Source organism: Poecilia reticulata, chromosome 15 (genome assembly GCF_904066995.2).
Source record: "Poecilia reticulata chromosome 15, P_reticulata-male-v2, whole genome shotgun sequence".
Classification (NCBI taxonomy): Eukaryota; Metazoa; Chordata; class Actinopteri; order Cyprinodontiformes; family Poeciliidae; genus Poecilia; species Poecilia reticulata.
Genome location: NC_088844.1, coordinates 13,287,439 through 13,308,231, shown reverse-complemented (window position 1 = coordinate 13,308,231; position 20,793 = coordinate 13,287,439). Strand labels below are relative to the sequence as shown.

Sequence of the window (20,793 nt, the reverse complement as noted above, 5' to 3'; positions counted from 1 at the left end):
GGAGGTGCTCACTAAAAAAAAAGAAAAAAAAAAGACATTTGGATGAAACCTGACGTTTATCTCCATCTATAATTTATTGGACGCTGCTTTTAGCAAACAGTTGCTGAAAATCTGCACAGATACAAAAGGCAAAAAAAAAAACATCACTTAAACCAGATGCTTGAGCATTTGTTACACTTGCTGTAAGGCTTAAAATGTCATTACCCTTATCTGTTATTCGTTTAGCAAAAGAACAGATTGAAGTCAACAGTGCAGTTAGCGATGATGAATGACCACGACTGATCTTATGTATACCAAAAAATGAAAAGTAAATAAAAAAATATAATAATAAGAGCAGTGATTCCAGTGTAAACCAATTATTTGGATGTACAAACATAGTTGAAAGTTTGCCGTACAAACTTTATTGCTCCACAAATACTTAATCACAAAACTTGCAAAAATATAGTTTCATATAGTCAATTTAGGATTATCAATAACTATTGTAGTTACTATAGAGTGTGAGTTTCTATTTACTGTACAATGGATAAACCCGTGTTAAAAACATGAGTTCTTGTTGCTGTAAAGTGATGCAACTCATTTCAGTTAATAAGATATGTCTTAAGATGCTTGGGATTGTGAAGATTATTTTTAATTCGCAATTTAAAGGTTTTACGATCACATTTTAAAAAAATATCTCAATTCATTTTTACCATCCTTGACATCTCAAGTCCAAATGTTTCACGTGATTTTCGTTTTTCAAGAATTCAAAGTCAGACACACATACCATTTTATTTTTGTATTTTAGAAGTTAACTAATTAGCCTGAATTAAGGAGATCGTACATTTGTTTGTTTTGGTTGATTTAATATGCCATATTTGTAGATAATATTGGAGTCCTGGAGATTTTTTCTGAAATCTGCATCTGTCTGCTGGATGAACACACATAATTCCACCTGCTGAGGCAGTGATTCACCGATTACTGCAACCCAAAATCGACTCGGAAGCCTGATGGACAAAGCTGTGATTAAATATCAGGGTTATTGTTAACACATATTAATTCCAAGAATATTTTCTACGTTGAAATATTAGTTGTGGTTTGTTTTAAAATTAGTCTGTGCTCGTTTGCTCTGCAGAATTTCAAGCAAGAAACAACTTTGCATGAATCATTTTGACTATTAGTTTAATTAAGCAAAATATGACAAATGTGCCGATATTTATATTAAGAATTTAGGAGAAATGTTCAAAGCAGTTTACAGAATAAAACAAAAAAACATCAATGTTCTTGAAACATATAAGTATAAATTTGTTATTTCACCTTTATTTATTCGGGTAAATCATGCCGAGATATGAAAATATGACCTCATGAGGTCTCATTTTCACGGGCAACCGGTTTTTATTTAAACTAAACTGATAAAGTTTGACTCTGAATAACAACAGCAGGAGTGACACAAATGAAATGTAGAGGAGAATAGACTATACGCCAGTGGATCCCGTGATATTAGTGACTGTGAGCTGTATGACTCAATGTTGCCGTCATTACATCTTTTAAATTAGTTAACACAAAAACGTTCTTTGTATGAATAACACTTCTTCACATCAATCAAACAAATGAAGTTTACTTCAAATCCAAAAATGTTTGCATTCAAGTTGCATGTTTAACAATTGTAATTATATTGAGGCTAGAAGTGGTTTTTCTGGTGAAAAGTGTCTTTTTGGTGTAAAAAGTAGAGCTCACCCAGGGTGCCACTCATGCAAGAACCTCTGCTGCTTACAGTAAATCTGTTCCCAGAGTCTATTTTTAATTTGCCCATACTTGAAGGTTTTGTAGGAATCCTGACTAGTTTCCTGCCACAGTCTACAAAACATTAATGTCAGATAATTGGCATTTTAAAATGATTATTCCTTATATTTATTAGTCTTGTCCTTCTGATAAACTATATAGAACCATGCAGGGTTTACCTCGCCTCAAACCTTTTAATCAATGGAAAGTCGCCTCTGTGTCAGAAACCTAAATATGATTAGGTAGGTGTAGAAAACGGATTTTACAAATTATTATTCCCTAATCTGTACGTGAAATGCTTCTTCAAAATATATGTTACATAAAAAAAAAAAAATCAAAAAGATATTGCAAGCAACTGTCTTAACATAATTTAATTTGTGTCACTTTGTGACAAGTTTCTCAAGATCAGAACTTTGTCTAATCAAACTGGCACCGATTTACACAAGATGGAAGCATTTAAACCTGGCTCGATTCGATATATAAAAACTATTCTCTTAAAAGCAGAACGTGACGCTCGGCTGGGATGGTGCATCTGAATTTTTTTTTTGATATAACGCATTACTTCCTGCCCGTTCCAATACAAGCTAATTGCATGTTGCCAATTCAGGCACCAATCCACTAATATTTATCGCCACAGGCAAAACAGAAGTTAGTTAGTGAGGCTGAATCTAATTGCAGCAGGCAGCAGCTGTTAAGTGAATCCCAGACTGAAAGCGAGGTACCATAAAGCAGAAATAAACGTATATATGGAGTTTTCTGTTTCTCGTTAAGCACAAATAATATTTACACAATAAACTTACTTATTTTTTACTTATAAATTATTACAATAGTAGCGCATAAGTTTATTCAGAAAACCTAATCTGTTCAGATTAGATCACATGTTTTCGGGAGTTCTGGCCCTGGAGCTCTCCTGTGCCAAAAGGTCTCCTAACAGTTTCATTAGTTCTGTTATGCCAAGTGTAAAATGTAAAAAGCTATACAAATCAACATCAAGAAAAAACAAAGCAGACTTTTATTTGGCTGATGTATATACAAAGTGACCTATTTAAAATTGGCATAGTCTGAGAAAATGTCGATAAAATCCTGGACCACTCTGTAGCAGAAGTCATATTGCTCCTGGAAACGAAAAGCGAGAGGAGAAGCATGAACACAAACCGTCCAGACAACATAACCACGGACAAAAGTGACATGTTAAAAGCGATCGCGCGTTGCTCTCACCACGGTCTGAACCATGTGTGGTCTTTGCATGCGTAAACTCTTGACTGTCTGAAATACGTCCAGGAGGCCTTCGGCTTTTACTCTTTCCAGAATGTTGCTGAGTGCAATAAAGGTGCCAGTCCGTCCCGCGCCGGCGCTGCGAACAGAAGGTGCAGAATTAATGAAAAGCTACTTCTCGAAATGCAAACGCTGGAAGTTCTTTTTCTTTGTTCTGCCTAAGCGGTTCAGCAAAGCAGTGCAGCGGGTCTGGCAGCCCGGCAGTGTCAGGCCAGATTTCCTCTACAGAAGTGGAAAGTTGTATATTTCTTCTGTTGCATTGCTTAGTGTATTTTGAAGAAGAAAAGTTTCCTCAGAGGCTCTTCAAAGCAGCATCTGTGTGTAATTAATCTATGTTATGTGTTTCACTTAGTAATGAAGCTCCTGACATAAATGGGCTTTTCAATAACTTAATTTATTGAATGAGTCTTTGTAACGTAGACCTTCAAATGTGAATATTATGTGTAGAAATTCAGACAATGTTAAAATAATCCATCATTAGTCCACTTTAAATACTAGTTAATCTGTTAGTTATTTAATGGGAAACTTCCTTTTATTCAGTAAAAAGATAACATTTTTAAATCTTCAATATGGAAACAGCACTACTAGTGTCATATGAGCTTAAATGCTTCTTAAAGTTCCACAACTTAGAATTTCTCATTGTTCTTTCACTCTTTTCTCCCTCCAGTTAAAGCAAGACATTACAACTAAAAGAGCGGCTTTTTTTCCTATCTTTGGAGACCAATAAACATACAATAAAATGTGTTACAAAATAAAATTAAATTAAACTTGAGCAGTAGTGGGTCGCATACTCAAGTTACGATCCTTGTCCTTCAGATTTGTGTTTTTGACTCATTTAACTAATTCATAAGCAAATGAACTCCTCATTGAAATAAATATTTTAACATATTAATATACATATGCAAGACCATGTTTCTTTAAATTTATGATAAAATCCCCCCATAGGAAGGAATGAATTAATCACTCAGACTAGAAATTATCACACTGGTTATTTAGGCCTATTAATGCTCCGTTAACGTATATTCCAGTTTCTTTACAATGGGATTAAAATTCACACCATTTGTTTTCTACTTGACGTGAAAAAAGTTAGAGGGAGTAAAGGTGACCTTTGTGTAATGGCACTAGTAATTATCCCCACTTAAAGAGAGGCTAATCCAAACGCCAACACTAATCAGTTTGGAAGCTCAGTATTTGACTGAGTCAATGTTTACTATGACGGTGGGATGGAGAGATGGAGATGTGTGTGTGGGGGGAGGTAGGGAAGTGAGTGAGCGCGAGAGTGATGTGCAACTCGGAAGAGAAAGTGTAGAGAGACGTTGGGGATTGCAGCGGGTTAGCCCCATTCCCGGGAGAGGGGGAAAAAAGCTTTAAAAAGCCCCTCCTAGACAAGCGGTGATGAAGGAATAGAGGCAAGTGATGACACCATTTCCTGTCGTTAGCTCATCTTATCAGATTAATCATAGTGGGAGTCAGAGGAGATTTCACTTTGAAAGGTTTTAATTGACTGTGAATCAGTGGATTGGATCAATCCCATCGGGGTACGCTGCCTTAGAATCACTTCACCTGAAGCTAGGTTCTGATCAAAGCATTCACAGCTAAGTCTTTATAAGGGATCACATAAGTGGTTTAGGCGTAGAACACTGGGTCTACTGAGAAAACGTACAAGTTATTGTAGGAACAAGGGAAAAAAAAAATATATATATATATATATATATATACACATATATATATATGTAAAATCAAAAGTCCAGATTTGGATAACACAAAAAACAAGTGAGGGTGGAAAAAGTAGGAGTACTTGCACAGTTTTCTGCTGATGTTCCTCACCTGCAGTGTACAACTATGGGACGGTTTCCAGACTGCTGCTGCTGCCTCTGCACAGCAGCAATAATGTCAATCATCCCCCTTCCCTCTCCTGGTATTCCGATCTCGGGCCATCCGTGGAAGTGGAAGTGTCGGACGTGTTGCGACTGTTTTTCCTGGAGAACATTTGCAGGATTTAAGTCTTTTTCCTGATGTGTCATGACAAAGCGAGATGTACCGTAGATTACTGTACAACATGACGCACTGGCTTGTTGGAGAGAACCATATCTCTGCGCGTGAAGGTTTCACACTGCGTTTCCAGTTTCAGCTCCACTGTGTAGTCTCCAAATGTTATACTGCCCTCTGATGGCCAATACTGGAAACACTTTTCCTGAGAGAGAAAAAACAAAAAACAGAGAATACTATGAGACGACATTTACCTGATTTTTATTGTGACAGTCATGTGAAAAAATAAGAGATATTAAATATTAAGTTTACTTTTGAAAGAAAAAAAAAATCAAATCTCATCCTTTTTCATTTCTGAAAAATAAATAAATAAATAAAAATTGCCGGTAAATAAAAGTCAACCCAATTTTATTGAAAACAAATTTAATTTATAAAGCCATTATGAACTAAAACAAAAAGTTAGGGATCCCCAATACTTTAGTAGTTTTGTTAGTCCAGTGGCTGAAAATTTTTTTTTCTTTTAGCTATCCACCAGTCTGACATCGGTCTAACGAAAGCTTGCCACATTCCTCAATTTTAACTGTAAGATGTTTGGGGGGTTTCTGGCACATTCTGTTGGGTTCATTTCACCCCACATATCCATTAAACCAAGATCTGACCTTTGACACATTCAGAAATCTGTTTCTAAATTTCATTCTCAAGCAGCTTTTGAAGGATTTGGGCTGCTTTCCTAGAATGACGTATTTGGCTTCATGCAAAACATGTTCTCCATTCTCTGCTCCAAATATTTCATTTTTGATTCTAACGGTGCAAAGAATATCATTCCAGATGTCCTTCTTTATCTGCATTCTCTGACAAATTTCAGTCTGGTCTTCGTGTTTTTCATAGAAAGCAAACGCTTCTTTGCAAACTCTGATGAATGTTGCACTTGTTGGATGAGTGACGACATTGTAGTAGTCAAATAACTCACAGGAGGAAAGCCTGAACTGGGCATGTCGTCCTAAACATTCTCGACGTGAAAAATAGTTTCTGTACAGTTTAATGGTTGCTTTACAAATTCTTTTGAGCCTTCTTTAAAACCTCACCAGACTCAAGAACTGGTACAATCTCCTTTTAAGGGTCATTGACATATTGTTCATATTGTGTTATAACACATGCTAAAAAAACCTTCTTCCTGGTGCCCTAATTTCCTCACATGGCTGTATGTTTTAAGTGGGAGATACAAAAATCATACAAAACAAGAAAATGCAGACAAAAAATATCTAATAATAATAATAATAAAGGGAACATTAAATGTGCAGATCAATTTCTCTTCATCCGTTTGTGCAGCACCACGCTTTACCTGCTCTCTTTCTTTGAGTTCGGTGAGCATAACGATTGAGTGACACCTCCACTCCCACACCATCCTCCAGAAGTCCTCCACAGTGTGAGACAGGGGGCCCTGGGTTGCGATAAAATAGTCCTTCTGCCTGTAGCCCTGGAGGGCGGATCATCCAGTAAACAAGACTTGAGAGCGCGGCAAAACATAATATTTTGCATTGTTTGCAAAGGAAACAATGAGCTTTATTTATACTTTTTATGGGAAATCTATACAGGAGGTTGAGAGGGAGCGCTTACATCAATAAAGGAGGCATTGATGTAGTCGGTGAACTCCTGTCCTCTTTTCACTGAGAGTATTACTCGGTTGAAATCATCTGCAGAGAGGAAAAAAATAATAAAATAAAGAGACAAAAACTTTCCACAAGTGATTTATAATAAAATAAAAGTTAAAAAAAAATAAAGAAAAGATGTAAACATGCTTATTAAAGTCAGAATCCAATATCAAATTTATGTACATTGTAAAATAAATGTGGCTTATTTCATTACTCTACTTGTAACTGAAACAACAACAAAAAAAAAAAGAAAATGAGAAGAAGAAAAAAAACAAAAAAAAACACAAGCCCACATTTAAATATCATTGATCTGGCTGACATGAACCGATTCGACAGATATCCATGTACGGCGTCTGCGAAATCATCGCTTTGATGTTACTCGGATGTAATGCATTATGAAACCAACCGGCCATAAAAAAAGCAGCCCTTACACGGGATGATCTGAAGCACGCGGTTCTTCCTCATGTTGGCTGGAAGGTTCCCGGTTCTCATGTTCTCCTTCATAATGCGAACGTTGGTCAGCTTCTGATGGGGAGAAAACGCATTCAATCCGACGTGGATCAAAAACTTTAATCAACACAGGGTATGCGTTTAATGCGATTAAACACAGAGTCTTTTTGTTTTTTTTTACTCTAAAGGAGACAATGATTAAATAATGTTAACAACTACAAAAAACTGAAGCCGGACAAAAAAACATGACTTGTTGGTAGAGGGAGGGGTTGGGATGAAAAAAAAAGAAATCTGAAAAGTAGGAACTGGAGTGTAATTCTGCTCAGTTTGCGATGAGCCATGGAGGATTGTGCATCAAAGCTAAAACAAACTGAAGACGGCAGATGGTGGTGCCTTATAAAGTTTCAGCTGATCCAAAAACATTTTTACTTATGATTTTCGCCGCCAAGAGCTGCACCCTGGGCAACATTTCCATGATAATATAACTGTGTAGGATGCAGGGTGATGGGCGACAATTCATTCTTTGCTGAAATGTTTAACGGGGAGCTCCTTCCTTCGTACCCTGAATTCCTCCTCCAGGCCCAGCCTGTCGTGGGGGGCCCTGGTGTTGTGAAGCCTTTGCAGATGGCCCTCCAGAGAGCACACATCTAGCTCAGTGTCTCCGTACAGATAGTACTCCAACAGAGCCTGGTAGATAAAGGAGTACTGCATCTGAGGAGGAATAGAACAGAAGACACAACAGAAGCCGATTTAGTTCTGCTGAACTATTTTTCTCTATTTTTATTTTTATTTTTTTCTGTATTACAGAACATGGCTGTTTTCCAAGTTTTCCGGTTGTTTACGGTTCCGAGTCGAGCCGTCGGTTCAAGGTGCAGCGGGTCGGACGGGGTCGTCACTTACGTCTGTCTGGATGAGTTGACAGCGCTGCTCTCGTATTCTGCTCACAAAGCCGAAGACGTCCACTCGCTGCTCCATGTGCATCATGTCGATCATGCTGTCAATGACAATGAACGTCCCCGTCCTCCCGACTCCGGCGCTGCGGCAAACACAAACAGGGGAAAGGTCTGGTCTGTGACAAACAGCTCAAAAAAAAAATAATAAAGTTACAAAACAAAACACGCGCCAAGGAAAACCTTTACTGCACCTTGCAAAACATATTCATGCATCGTGAGCCCTTTCACATTTTCTTCACGTTCCAGCCAAGCTCCAGTGTATTATGTTGGGATTTTATGCGACAGACCAGTAGAGTAACGGCGAAAGGAAAGTAAATAAATTTTTCAAAACAAATCTGAAAGGTGGGGCGTAAATTTTATTTTACTTTTTTTGCCTCATAACCCCAACACTTTGATACAAAATCCAGGGGAACCAACTGACTTCAAAAGTCAAATTTGCAAATCCACTTGTGAGTAATTCAACCAAACAAACAAACAAGCAAGCAGGGAACACAACAGACAGGTTGTAAGCTTAAAGCAGTATTAGGTTATTAAACAACATCCCAAGTTTTGAAATTCTCACAGAACTCTGTTCAATCCATCATCTTAAATCTGAAATAACGCATTGGCTCTCTGGAGGACATGCTGAGATCTCCAGCTTAGTCATGCATCATTTTTTATGTTTGAGCAGGCATTAGGAGTTCTGTTTGCAGGTTGCCGTCCTACAGGTGACACAGCAAACACGTCAAAAACATTTCACTTTTTGGCAACATCACGTTGCGAGGATGCTTTCCTTCAGCAGGGAGAACTCAACAATAAACAAAAAGCAATCTTGTAGGATAACCTGATAGAAGTTTCAAAAGCTTTGGTGTGGCGGTGGCTCGCATACAGACAGAGCTACAATGGAAAGGTTTAGACCAAAGCTCCGTAATGTGCTAAAAGGGGAATGTCTACATGCAAATATACTTTAAAGGAAAATATATGTTCAAAGACACAGCAATCCCAAGACTCCACATGTGCAAAGCTGGTAGAGAGCTCCAATTGCAGTGTAATGTAGTTCTCCCAAGTAATTGACGTGGAAGGGACCGAAAGCAAATGCACACCACATTTTTTAGACGCTCACTAGTAAAAGACCACTTTACAATTATGCACTACCTAGCGCTGGTCTATCGCATAAAACCCCCCATAAAATACATTGAAGTTTTTGGTGGTAATGAGACACAAGCCACTGTAAGCAGCCTACATTTGCCTCCCACTTAAAGAAGCCGTAGCTGCAGAACCGTAGAACCGTGTGCTCCGAACAAAGGAGTCAATTGTGGCCAGCGAGCATATGCAGAAATGCTTCGCCTCTGAAGTCCAAACACAACACTAATAGATTTACAAGGGTCATTTGGGCAAACTGCACCTCTGGGAGCGCAGAGCCTGGATTCCACAGTGGGGTGTTGAACTTCAGCAGTGTGGGCCCCATTCAAGAAGTCAACACCTGTTGCAGCAGTTGCTACAGTCAGCTGCAGATTTCTTTGGTAGGCCATTATGCTGATCATTCAAACAAATACAATTCTAAAGCATGGACATTAAGTCTTTAAACTTCATTTTTCTCTCTATATATAGAACTCTATCAACCCTGGGTGTAAACTCAGCTTTTAACTTAAATCGGCAAATCTGTTTCTTTGTGTCATTCCACTTGATGTCTCCTTTCTTCCTGTATTTTACCTGCAGTGGACAACAATAGGCCCAGCATATGACGGATTGACAGCCTTGACCTTCTTCAGGAATTTTAGCATTCCGATCGGCGTGAACGGCACCCCGAAGTCTGGCCAGCTGGTGAAGTGGAGCTGGGTGACCAGCCGAGGAGCTCGAACGCCATCGCTGCCTTGCTGCAAAAGTACAAACACGCCACAGGTGTTATACCAGGGATGTGGACACACAAATCAGTTAAAGAAAGCCACTTATACACTATTAAATGTTGGTAGGATAATTCATTTTTGTTATTTAAAAAAAATAAAATAAATTCTCACTGTGCTTTCAGGGATACAATGTAATTATCAAACTGAGTTTTTTTGTTTTTTCCTTTTGCCTCACTCCCAGAAGAACATCATTCCACTCTCTTGGTTGCTGTGTTTTCAGAGAGCTAAATGTGAAAGCACTCGTTACAGAGCTACAGCGCACTCATCCTTTTTTTTTTTTGAGTCAGAGAGGATTTCTGCGCTTGTCTGGCTTCAGACGGAGAAGGAACAAAGTGAATTTTGAAATGTGAAAGCTTCGCAGCACACCAAGCAGACATCCGACTTGGCAATCAAAAAAGGGAAAAAGAAACAAACACACCTTTAAAACGCGCGTGGATTCCTGAGGATCAAGTAGCGATAAACTCGGAACATTACGGCGTTGTTTATTGTTTGCTGAAATGCGCTTATTTATTGATGACATATCCCGTTTCTGCCATCTGTACCCTTTTAATGTTTTACGTCTAAAATAGTCATTTTCCGAATAGGAAACTTTTTTACTCTTGGTTTTGCATTTGCACAAACGAAGAAGACAGGAAAAATAAATAGCTGTTTTACACCACATTCCAACATCTAAAGAGAAAAATCAGTTTGAAAACTTGAGATATAACTCGTTTCTAAAGTGACGCTCATTTTAAGTCATCATTCACTTCTAGTAACGAGCATAAGTTAATACCTTGATTTTCACTTACATATTGAACACAGAACTTTCTGATGGTGTAGTCCACCAGCACAATGACGTCTTCAGTCGCCACGCGGATATTTCCGTACATCCAGCAGCCTTTTTCCGGCCAGTACTGGCAGCATTTCTCCTGGAGAAGGAGAGCGATCATAAAAAAATACTGCAGTTACAACTGCAGTCATATTAATTTCTTACCATGGTGCTCATATCCCCTCGTACCTTTTCTCCCCATTTTCTCATGTTACAACTGCAATGTATTTCACTGGGCTTTTATGGGATAAACCAAGACAAAGCAACACGTAACTATGAAGTTGGAGGAAAAGGATTAACAGGTTCCACAATTCTTGACAAATAAAAATCTGAGAAGTGTGGCAAGCTCAACTTAGCCTGATTCCCCTAAGGGGTAAATGCTCAGAATGGTGGTTGCAGCTTCATGCCGTGGGGTTTCCTGACTTCAATAGGAACAGAAGTCAGTCTGAGTTAATAGGAACATGGATGATCCTTGAAGACGGGGAGGTGCAGAACACCGGACACTAGGGTGGAGGTTCAAATTTCAGAAGGACAACGGCCCTACACATTAAGCTAGGGCTTGCAATGACTCAAATAAATGCATATTCACCTCTTTAGAATGGACCAGTCAAAGTTCAGAACTCAATCCACTGATGATATGTGACAAACCTTGAAAGGTTTGACTGAGTTCCAGTGAAATTATGCCAAGACAAATGGGGAAACATTTACATTTTTTGGATGTGCAAAATTGATGCATCACTTGATAAAGAAGCCACGACTCTGTGTTGGCCCTTCAGATTAAATAAAAAAATTTAAAAAACACTGTCGTCTGTGGTTGTAGTGTGAAAGAATTGGAAATGATTCAAAGGCAATGAATACTTACGGTACTTTATCAAGGCAGTGTATGAACAGAGGAATTTATATTTTCAGTGTGTCTTTTAAAAATTCAATCCAGAGGCGGACTGACAGTCGATAAGGTCTTCACAGTGACGTTTCAACCCATTAACTAGATTCTCTAATTATCATGAAGCCTCTCAGGATCTTATCAACAATTACTTCATCATTGATCCCCACCGCCTCTAATCTGCCCCATCAAACTTGCTTTTTGAGCACTCAATTATCCTCGTTAGGCTGAATTTAATTTCAACGCTAAGCGATCCTGCAGGGTGACACTTTTGAATGGATTCCCAGTTAGAAGAGGGGTCAAATAAAAGATAATCAGCACTTTGACTTACAAGAAAACATAAGAGGTCTCAAAGAACTTTGTGGTGTTTACAGGAGGGTTTGAAACAATTTGGTAAAAAAGAAATTTAGGAACATACCTCCTTTCTTTCTTTCAAATTTGTCAGCATCACTATCGTTGTGGTTTTTTGCTCCCAAATCATTCGCCAGAAATCAGCCAGTGTCTCAGGCTTGGGACCTGGAACAATATCGGAAGAAAGATGCCCAAAACACATCAAGAGTCAGAAAACTCATATGTTTTCTTAAAACACTTTACCTTGAGCTGCGATGAATTTGTTCTTCTCTTTATATCCCTGTGTGGAAAAAATAAGTAAATAAATAAATAACACTCTAGATTGGCTAAGAGAGAATGACTATATTGATGAATTATTGGGTAAAAATACCTACATCTATGCAAGAGGCATTAATGTAGTCTGAGCACAGATGTCCATCGAGCTGACTGAGTATCACCCTGGAATGATCGTCTGAGACAAGAGAGGAGACATAAAGAGAAGTACGTTTTATTTCTGCCTGCTGCACTGCTTTTCCCGGTGATTTAGCCGTCAATAAACCCGCGGCCGAACATACACAGACCCTCACTCACATGGTAAAATGTTTGGGTATCTGTTTTTCTCTCTGTTGTGCTCCCTGCTTGCCTCCTCAAAGGACCCATGGTGGTAGTAACACGGCAGTGACTACAAAGAAAGAAACCAATCCTCACATGATACAAAAAAAAAAAAAAAGCAACAGGTACAAAGCCATCTATCAAAATATTTTATTGTTTTTCCACCGTACTTGATATACGATTTGACGAAAAGAAAAAAAAAAAAAAAAAACTCATCCACACAAAACAATCTTACATTGAACTCCTCTCTGAAGAGTTTGCCGTCATCTGCGGAGCGTATCCGGTACTCCTCTTCCATCGAGTCCAGAGGGATTGGGAAGTATCTCTTGGACGGCGAGGGAGATCTTGGGAGGAGGACCACTGTCTGCTCTCCTGAGTATAAAGGGATATACGGTGGTCAGACAGAAAATGTCTCCCAGTGGACGACATTACAAGATCTCGCAGCACCTGCACAAACAAGCCTGATGACTATTAAGATTTCCTACCTCTGTGGGTAACGTGACAGAAATGATTTCTGGAGTCATAAAGTTGGTGCTGCAGCTCAAAACCATCTCAGCTCGGAATTTGGCATTTCCGCACATTTATTTTCCACTTGAAGAAAAGTTTATGTGACTCCCTACGTGCTATGAAACCTAAGAGCCCCCCCCTACACACACACACACACACACACAACTTTTCCAGCTTTGGCTCATGAGTCTTCCTTTGTTCATAAAGAGTTTAAATTTACAAGTAAAATAAAAAAAAGGCATAAAAAGAAAATGGATGCATTATATTTTCATGCTCCGGTGGTTATTTTGAGTGCAGAAGGAGTACCTTGTTCCTCCAAGAAGCCATTTGGAATCTTCTTATCCACGGATGTGACCAGGGCTTTCCTGTGGTTTTTAAACCTGTAACGTAAGAAAGAGGGTGAGGTAATGAAAACCATCTGATGAAGGGAGCCAAGTTCAGCTGAAAAAGGTGCCCGTGGAGAACTGTTCAGCACATGAGATGAGTCACAAAGTCAAAGGAAACATTAACCATCTCAGCGAAGTAAAGCTGTTCCTCCTCATGCTGTCGCTTCGGAATGTGAAGCCTCATCTGACCCAACTCGTTTTGTTTTCTATCTTCCTTAACAAGCAGCTGTTAGCCCATAAGCCACTGCTCGCCTCCCGTTTAACCCCCCCAGACCCCAGAACAATAACGCCCTGACACATTCAGCCTTATTTTCATTTAATGATAAAAAAAAAAAAGAGGGAGACGTTGAGAAAAGTAATTGTGAGTTGTGCGACTTTATTTACCTCAGGCAGTAGATTGTTAGCAGGACAACAATGATAAGAAGCAGGGATATGATTAGAGTCGATGGCAGGACGTGATCACCGTGGTGGGTGGGGTTTTCTGCACAAACAACCAGTGAAACAGATTACTTCAAACCAAAAAGTGTCAAACTGAAAGTTTTTTTTTTTTTCACTTCTGACTTATCAAAAAAGCTTAGAAGTCTTGATGCTGCATAAATAACTCAATTTGTAACTCATCAAGTAAAAATGACTCAATTTTAATTTGCATAATTTCATTCAAGAAAAACTTTACCCTTACATATATACAGAAATAACTTGCAATGGGATTATGCTCACAATAATGATTCAGAACAATTGTCATCAGTAATGTGCTGATCGCTGATCGTGCTGCGAAAAGACGTGGGATTAGATTTCTGTGACAACTAATGACATATTTTACAAGAATTCAGTCTGAGTTATCTATTAGTCTTCTTGAATTTATCATTAAGACATAAATACAATATTTCAGTTTCCTTGGTGTTTTATTTAAACTTATCTGATGTGGAACAATCATTTCTTTTAATTAAAAATCCAGATCTTTTGGGATATTTAACGGGTTTTTGTAGTGTAGTTAATCAGCGAAGCTTTATCGCTTTTTGCTAAAATTACACTAGGAGCTTATATATAATTTTTTTTTTTTTTTTGTCCTGTCTGTTTCTGTGTTGTCCTGAAATCAACCGGCATCCCGTTACCCTCCCTCTTGTCCGTTGACTGTTGATGATGATGATTTTCAGTTCTTCACATCCAACTTTGTCTGTCTGTGCACAATTATAGAACATTCACAGGATTACAATTTTTTTTAGCTATTCTTTTTGAAGTACTTTTTAATAGAGGGAAAAGAAATATGTTTACTTCTTTTTCATGCATTTTTAATGTTGCTGTTGACAGAGCTGTCATAAACTACTCAGCTTGTTTTTATGTCAGCAGCAATTTTTGCCTCATTTCTTTAAACTGTTTCTGTGCAAAAGAAAAGCTGAAACTTAAAAATATACTTTTATTGTTTGTTTATGCAATTCAAAAAAAAGTTTTGAATTGTATGTTAAAAACAAATGAATATGTCTAGTCCAGACTGCAGGACAGATTGCTCTCTGACTCAGTCCACCTGGACGCAGAGAGAAGGAGGCGGTTTTAAGATTGCTGCAGAAACAAACAGCATTCAGGAGAGTTCCCAGAGCTCAAGCATTCATTTGTGCAACTGTCTTTCTTCGTTTTTAATTGTCCTAAATAGAAGCCATGCAGTTGTAGTTTTAAAGTCTTCAAATTTGTTGGAAGTGTTGCTCTAAATGGTATGCACTGAACTGTTAGATTATCTTGTTGTTTCTGTAACTCACTGAACGTTTTGATTTCTGTAATAATTAGCCTTGGGAATATTTTTTTTTAAATACACAAGGACCCTATAAATTGCCCATATCAACATTCTGGATTTCCTTCGATTTTAATTTATAACTCTTTCCCCATCTGTTTTTATAACTCCTGGACATTTATTGGCTCTAATTGGGTTTTATTTTCTAGATGTTCCACACATCATTAAGCAGCACTATGCTGACGCTGGCTTCCAATTTGGCAGCAGCAGGGCAAAAGGCTGTTTCAGTGTTTTCACTGGCCTTCGAAAGTTAAATCAGTTTTAGTTCAAAATGTATAACACGGACCTGGCAAACCTGGACAGACGTGGACATGAAAGATAAGTTGCTCTCTCAAATTTCTTCTTTACAACAGCATTGCATTCATTTCGTTAGGTGATCTGGAGAATTACTTCAATATGTTAAAACAAATGTGAAAACCTGTGATATTTAAAACATACACGTTTCTTTCTTTAAGATTAGCAGTGCGAGACCTTTGATGTTTTACCTGCAGTTCGGTTGTCATGAGATGAATTGTTGACAGTGATGGAGGATCCGATCAGAAACAACACCATGGTCACTGAAAGAGAGAGAAAAAAAACAACAACATTGAAGCACTTTTTACTGAAGAAACATGTTTGAACCTGTAAGTCTACATATCCGCCACTAGACGGAGCCAAACCAATATAAAACCCATCCATGTCCCGGTGCCTTTCATAAAGGGCAGAGATGAGAGCTCTGCTTTGATGTGGCTTGAGGGTGATGTGTGCGAGTTTGTCTGCAGAGCAGTTAAGAATCCTGCTGGGAAATCTGGTTGCAGTCGTGTTCTGTCAGGCCGACTTGAAAGTGAAGCATCAAATAACCTCAAATTCAAACATCAAACCAGGGAGGAGGCTTTAACCCACAGGTGACAGTAACCATATCCCTCGCAGACCTTGTGGAGTTGAGCTTCAGCGTTGCTTGTTAGGAGCCATTTCATTCTCCCCTGTTTGCTTTGATGTACTGGAACTGTACTGGAACCTGCTTTGAGAAAACAACACAATTTCTGTGTGTCCCTGGCCCTTTTTAACATCCCATAATCTTATGGGATGAAAAAAAAAAACAATGTCATTTTATATTTTTAATTTACTAACAAGGGAAAATTGTCTGTAATGTTGCATGGTCCTTTTAGCAGCTTCCTCCATCTCTTTATTTTGTCCTCCAAGGGTTTCTGAAACTTCTTATAACATCTATCTGACTTGCCTTTTGCAACACAATACATAAAAAAGAAAGAAAAAAACCTCTTGTACTCCTGTTCTGCATTAGTCTGTCCTAAATTGGAATTTCGAACTGCAAAGTGTAAGGCTAATGTGACCCAAATCCTTTTTTTTTTTGTCCACGTATGACCCATATCCAACGTTTTCATGACAGTCTAAAAGACTGAATTCTGTATTTTTTCACCCACCCAAAAAAAAAAAATCTGATTTGTGCCACTCCCATATGTGCTACTTAATCACATACCGCACTTATCCAATTGTTTTTAATGTGTCTGTAGTCTTGCTGATGCACTTTAGCCAACTTTCATTCTGCACTGGAAAAAGCAAAAAGCTCAGTAAATCCAGACATCAATAATAGCTGAGAATTATAATTATGATTTTATGAAAGATGTTTGTCAGGGAGGCGCATCACATCACAATCACATCACTCCTGGCCCCTACTACACATCTAAACACGTTTCTCTAAAGCAGTTGCAGTTAATGCTTCATAAAAAGCCATCGCTATTAATTTGACTTTTCTTAATAGTTTCCTTTATCTTATGACAATACTGTCACAACACTGCAAAGTCAATCCATAAGCAGTGCGCTGCTGTGGGACATCCGAGTTAACAGATTTTATGTCATTCCCAGATCCAAGTTTAGACATCAAAACAATTAGCTGTCACTTAGCCTATGCACCAAAGTTGCTTTATTCTAAAAAAACAAAACAAAACAAAAAAAAAGATTATTTTCTCTCTTTTTCAACAGAAGGGACAGAAATGTCTCACTTTCTTAGACATCCCGTCTTTTCCTGCCTCGCACTGCTTTCTTAAGATCTGTGTAAATATTATTAAATATTTCTTTTTAATAATCTGTATTATGTATTTTTTCCCTTAGTAATCATGTTTTAATTATTTAATGATCTGCCTTTTTCAACACTTTTTAATTTTTGTCTGTGGATGATGCGCTGCATACAGGATAATTAAAAAAAAATAAAAATTGCTCACTACATTTTCGCTGTCTCTTTTTTTTTTTTATCTCCAAAGTTCAGTACCTATTTTTTTCGTCAGTCACTTACACTTCCTTTCGCTTTTCTCGCCATCCTCAAAGGGGAAAGGTATGAAACGAAACCATAAATTGGGCAAATGTGCCAAATCTGCCTTAATGTCTTTGCTTTGATTTAGTAAAAGGGCAACAAAAGAACTGAGTGTCCTAATTTATCCTCTGTTCCAAGTCCCCTTCTTGTTATAGAGGCCGAAAGACTAGATGGAATAATTCATTGAGTCAATTTATTTCTTGTGAAAATGGGTCATCTGGGGGCCTCATTTGTGATATTTCGGAGAATTTCTTACAACCCCCGAGACGGGATTCCAAATAAAAAAAATAAAAAAACACATTGCCCTGAAGCTTTTGTTGAAAATAAAGCTACATAATAACGCTCTAAAATGTTCTCAAAACAAACTCGATGTCAGATTTCATAAAGTGTTACTGGATTATAAATTAGGGGTTTGAGTATTGAAAAATATGCCGTCTTCTACTGCCGTCGGAAACAAGTATTTATATTCACAGTCGTGTGCGCGTGCAGCACAAATGCATTTTTTACATAAAAAGTACACATGCTTTCACAAGTTATTTGTCACAAAGCCAAAGGTTATGTGTTGCATGCTGTTAGATGAGCCAAACCTCTCCCCACTGTTAAACAAGCATGCAGTGCCAGCACCTGCTTCCTATTCCCTCCCCTTCGGTGGGAAAGTCGCATCTACTGATTTAGCCCCATGCTACTGTACAGCTCAGTGCAGCAAGGCATGCTGTGCATGTGGGTCACTGCATGGCCCACCGTGCGTCTGTCATTTCCTGGCAGCTATGCTATATACACTGCTCAAAAAAATAAAGGGAACACTTAAACAACACAATATAACTCCAAGTAAATCAAACTTCTGTGAAATCAAACTGTCCACTTAGGAAGCAACACTGATTGACCCGACGAGGGTCCCCGTTGTCAATCAGTGTTGCTTCCTAAGTGGACAGTTTGATTTCACAGAAGTTTGATTTACTTGGAGTTATATTGTGTTGTTTAAGTGTTCTCTTTATTTTTTTTGAGCAGTGTATATAATGTTTAGTGAGGAAATGAGTAAGTAAATGGGGACTAAAAATATGCCAACCACAGTCAAATGTTAAGATCCGGCTAAAAGGATATCTGATAAGGCATCAAGACACTTGAAGTTTCTGGGTAGTTATGGAGAAAAAGAGAAACTAAGCTTCAAGTGTTGATGAGGTTCTAAAATATGAACCACTGTACAACAGCGGGACGTCATGACTCGGTTCATGTGTGTGCGAAGAGAGGAAGCAACGGCGAAAACAGTAAGAAACTCTGGGTTCAAAAGATGAAAACTGGAATGGAGGTTCACCCTCCACAGTCAGACACCCGCCCGAAACGTAGAGCTAAAACAGAATGGCTGTATATTAATGTGTGTCAGAAATGTTCCAGTTAAAGGCCAGAGCGATCAATCCGATTAAATATCTGTCACGATGCATTGGCTGCAGTAGAGGTGGAATGTCGTTAAATAAAATATTATATTCAGCGAACTGAATAGAAATGAGCACAACACTTTTCATTTAGATTTTGAGACATGAGATTAATTTCTTCTTTAACATTAGAATCCTTCCCACCTTTCCATCCATCCAACCATCCATCAAATCACAACTAAGCTGAATTTGTTGAATCTTGCATTAAAGCTGTCATTCAGTTACAATGTATAACCAGGACTGACAGTGCATAACTTTTGGATCAGCCTCTCGGGTCATGGCTTATTTAATGTTAATGCAGTTTGCACTGAAAGCTGTCACGAGTTAAAGATAACTTTGTGACAGGGTATAAAATGTGCAGCATCCAAAGGAGGAGATGTTGCTGTAGGAAACTCAATGATTTATACCGGAAGCCTGTCAGATCCAAACATTCCCAGTGACCGGCCTGCTGGTTTTGTTTCCACGTGTTTATTAACCCAACATTTGCAACAGGATAGACATGAACTGACGCCATGGAAGCACCGATGACAAACGTGTTGTTTTTTTTTTTTACCTCTGAAGACATGAGCCCTGGTCACATAAATTTAAGATAAAGGTAACCCAAGGTAACCCATGATCATGTGTTTATTCCCACTGACAGGAATTCTGTAGGCTCTTTTAAAACATTGTTGTTTTGACATTGTAACCATGAATCATCTTGGATGATGTAAACAAAACGATACGATCAGTTATGCAATAAAAACACAAGTAAAGAATGATCATTATTAAATAGAAGTTAAGCATCAGTGAGCAGCTGCTTGTTATAAATCAGCCATTATAAATCGACATTTCTTGTATTATCATTACATTTTCTGACTGGCTGTGACATGTGATTTGCACTATAAAGTTTCATAGTGACTATAAGAAAACGGGTCACATGCAACCGAACGCTAACTCAAAACAAACACTGAAACTTGACACAAATCCCTTCATTGTAGTAGGAAAGTCAGATTAAAGCCGTTTGTGGCTCATCTTTTTTACTGTGCAACATATAAATGTGGCAGCCTGACATAACTTTTTCCTTAAATTATTCTCAAATGTAAGTGGAGATGCTGAGAAAATACTAAATGTCTTCAAAGGCATCCAGTGAGGAACCGATGGGAGTCAGAAGATCTGCATTTAGAGGTCATGTACAGATGCTCTATAAGCTCAATGCTGAATAAGGATGCCACTTCAGGTTTCTAGCTTCTAGTGACATATAGAAAATGCTGTAAGGACAGGATCATCAACACTTCCTGACAAACAATAACAACTTATATCAAATATATATCCACACATCCAGACATGCTTCAGTTTTCTCCCAGATCAATATGGCTTCAAAGACTTGTATTCTCTGAATATATGGCATGTTTGGAACACCAAAGGAGAGAGAAAATAAAATGTTGCTGTTGTTTTCCGGGATCTGAGGAGCAAATGCATCAGGTGTGGAAAAAAAAAAAAGGAAGAAAGATGCAAGACACATCCAGCATTTTTGCTGTCAAGTGCCAAGGACAAAAGTGAAAGAAAGCACAATGGAGATGCTGAACTTCGCATGTCAGCGGCAGAGTGAGCGCTGTGAACAAAGAACAAACTAGAAGGAAAAGGAGAGAAAAGATCTTCTCCAATCCAGACTTTGAGTTTATGTGGGAAAAAAAACAAAAACATTATGTGTTTGCAAAGTGACTAGTAGAAAAATGCTCCAGTGTTTGGGAGAATTACTACCTTTATATGATTATCATATCTCCTTATTGAATTTCAATAAAAT

General features: G+C 38.2%; 1 protein-coding gene across 2 annotated transcripts in view; it reads right to left on the bottom strand.

Moving 5' to 3' along the window:
- Positions 1-50: 50 nt before the first annotated feature.
- LOC103476767 (receptor-type tyrosine-protein phosphatase epsilon-like) overlaps positions 51-20,793 on the bottom strand; it is a 37,875-nt gene continuing 17,132 nt past the window's right edge. For both annotated transcript variants that reach the window (XM_008429327.3, XM_081616219.1), the window contains exons 3-21: positions 15,758-15,829; positions 13,874-13,970; positions 13,410-13,483; positions 12,832-12,968; positions 12,576-12,666; positions 12,380-12,456; positions 12,249-12,285; positions 12,073-12,170; positions 10,752-10,871; positions 9,770-9,933; positions 8,025-8,160; positions 7,686-7,835; positions 7,106-7,199; positions 6,640-6,716; positions 6,365-6,499; positions 5,102-5,227; positions 4,861-5,012; positions 2,977-3,112; positions 51-2,874 (exon numbers count right to left, since the gene is read on the bottom strand). In XM_008429327.3, the coding sequence (XP_008427549.1) occupies positions 2,800-2,874; positions 2,977-3,112; positions 4,861-5,012; positions 5,102-5,227; positions 6,365-6,499; positions 6,640-6,716; positions 7,106-7,199; positions 7,686-7,835; positions 8,025-8,160; positions 9,770-9,933; positions 10,752-10,871; positions 12,073-12,170; positions 12,249-12,285; positions 12,380-12,456; positions 12,576-12,666; positions 12,832-12,968; positions 13,410-13,483; positions 13,874-13,970; positions 15,758-15,824 (2,043 nt within the window). In that variant the 5' untranslated portion in view covers positions 15,825-15,829 and the 3' untranslated portion in view covers positions 51-2,799. The remainder of the gene's footprint in view (positions 2,875-2,976; positions 3,113-4,860; positions 5,013-5,101; positions 5,228-6,364; positions 6,500-6,639; positions 6,717-7,105; positions 7,200-7,685; positions 7,836-8,024; positions 8,161-9,769; positions 9,934-10,751; positions 10,872-12,072; positions 12,171-12,248; positions 12,286-12,379; positions 12,457-12,575; positions 12,667-12,831; positions 12,969-13,409; positions 13,484-13,873; positions 13,971-15,757; positions 15,830-20,793) is intronic.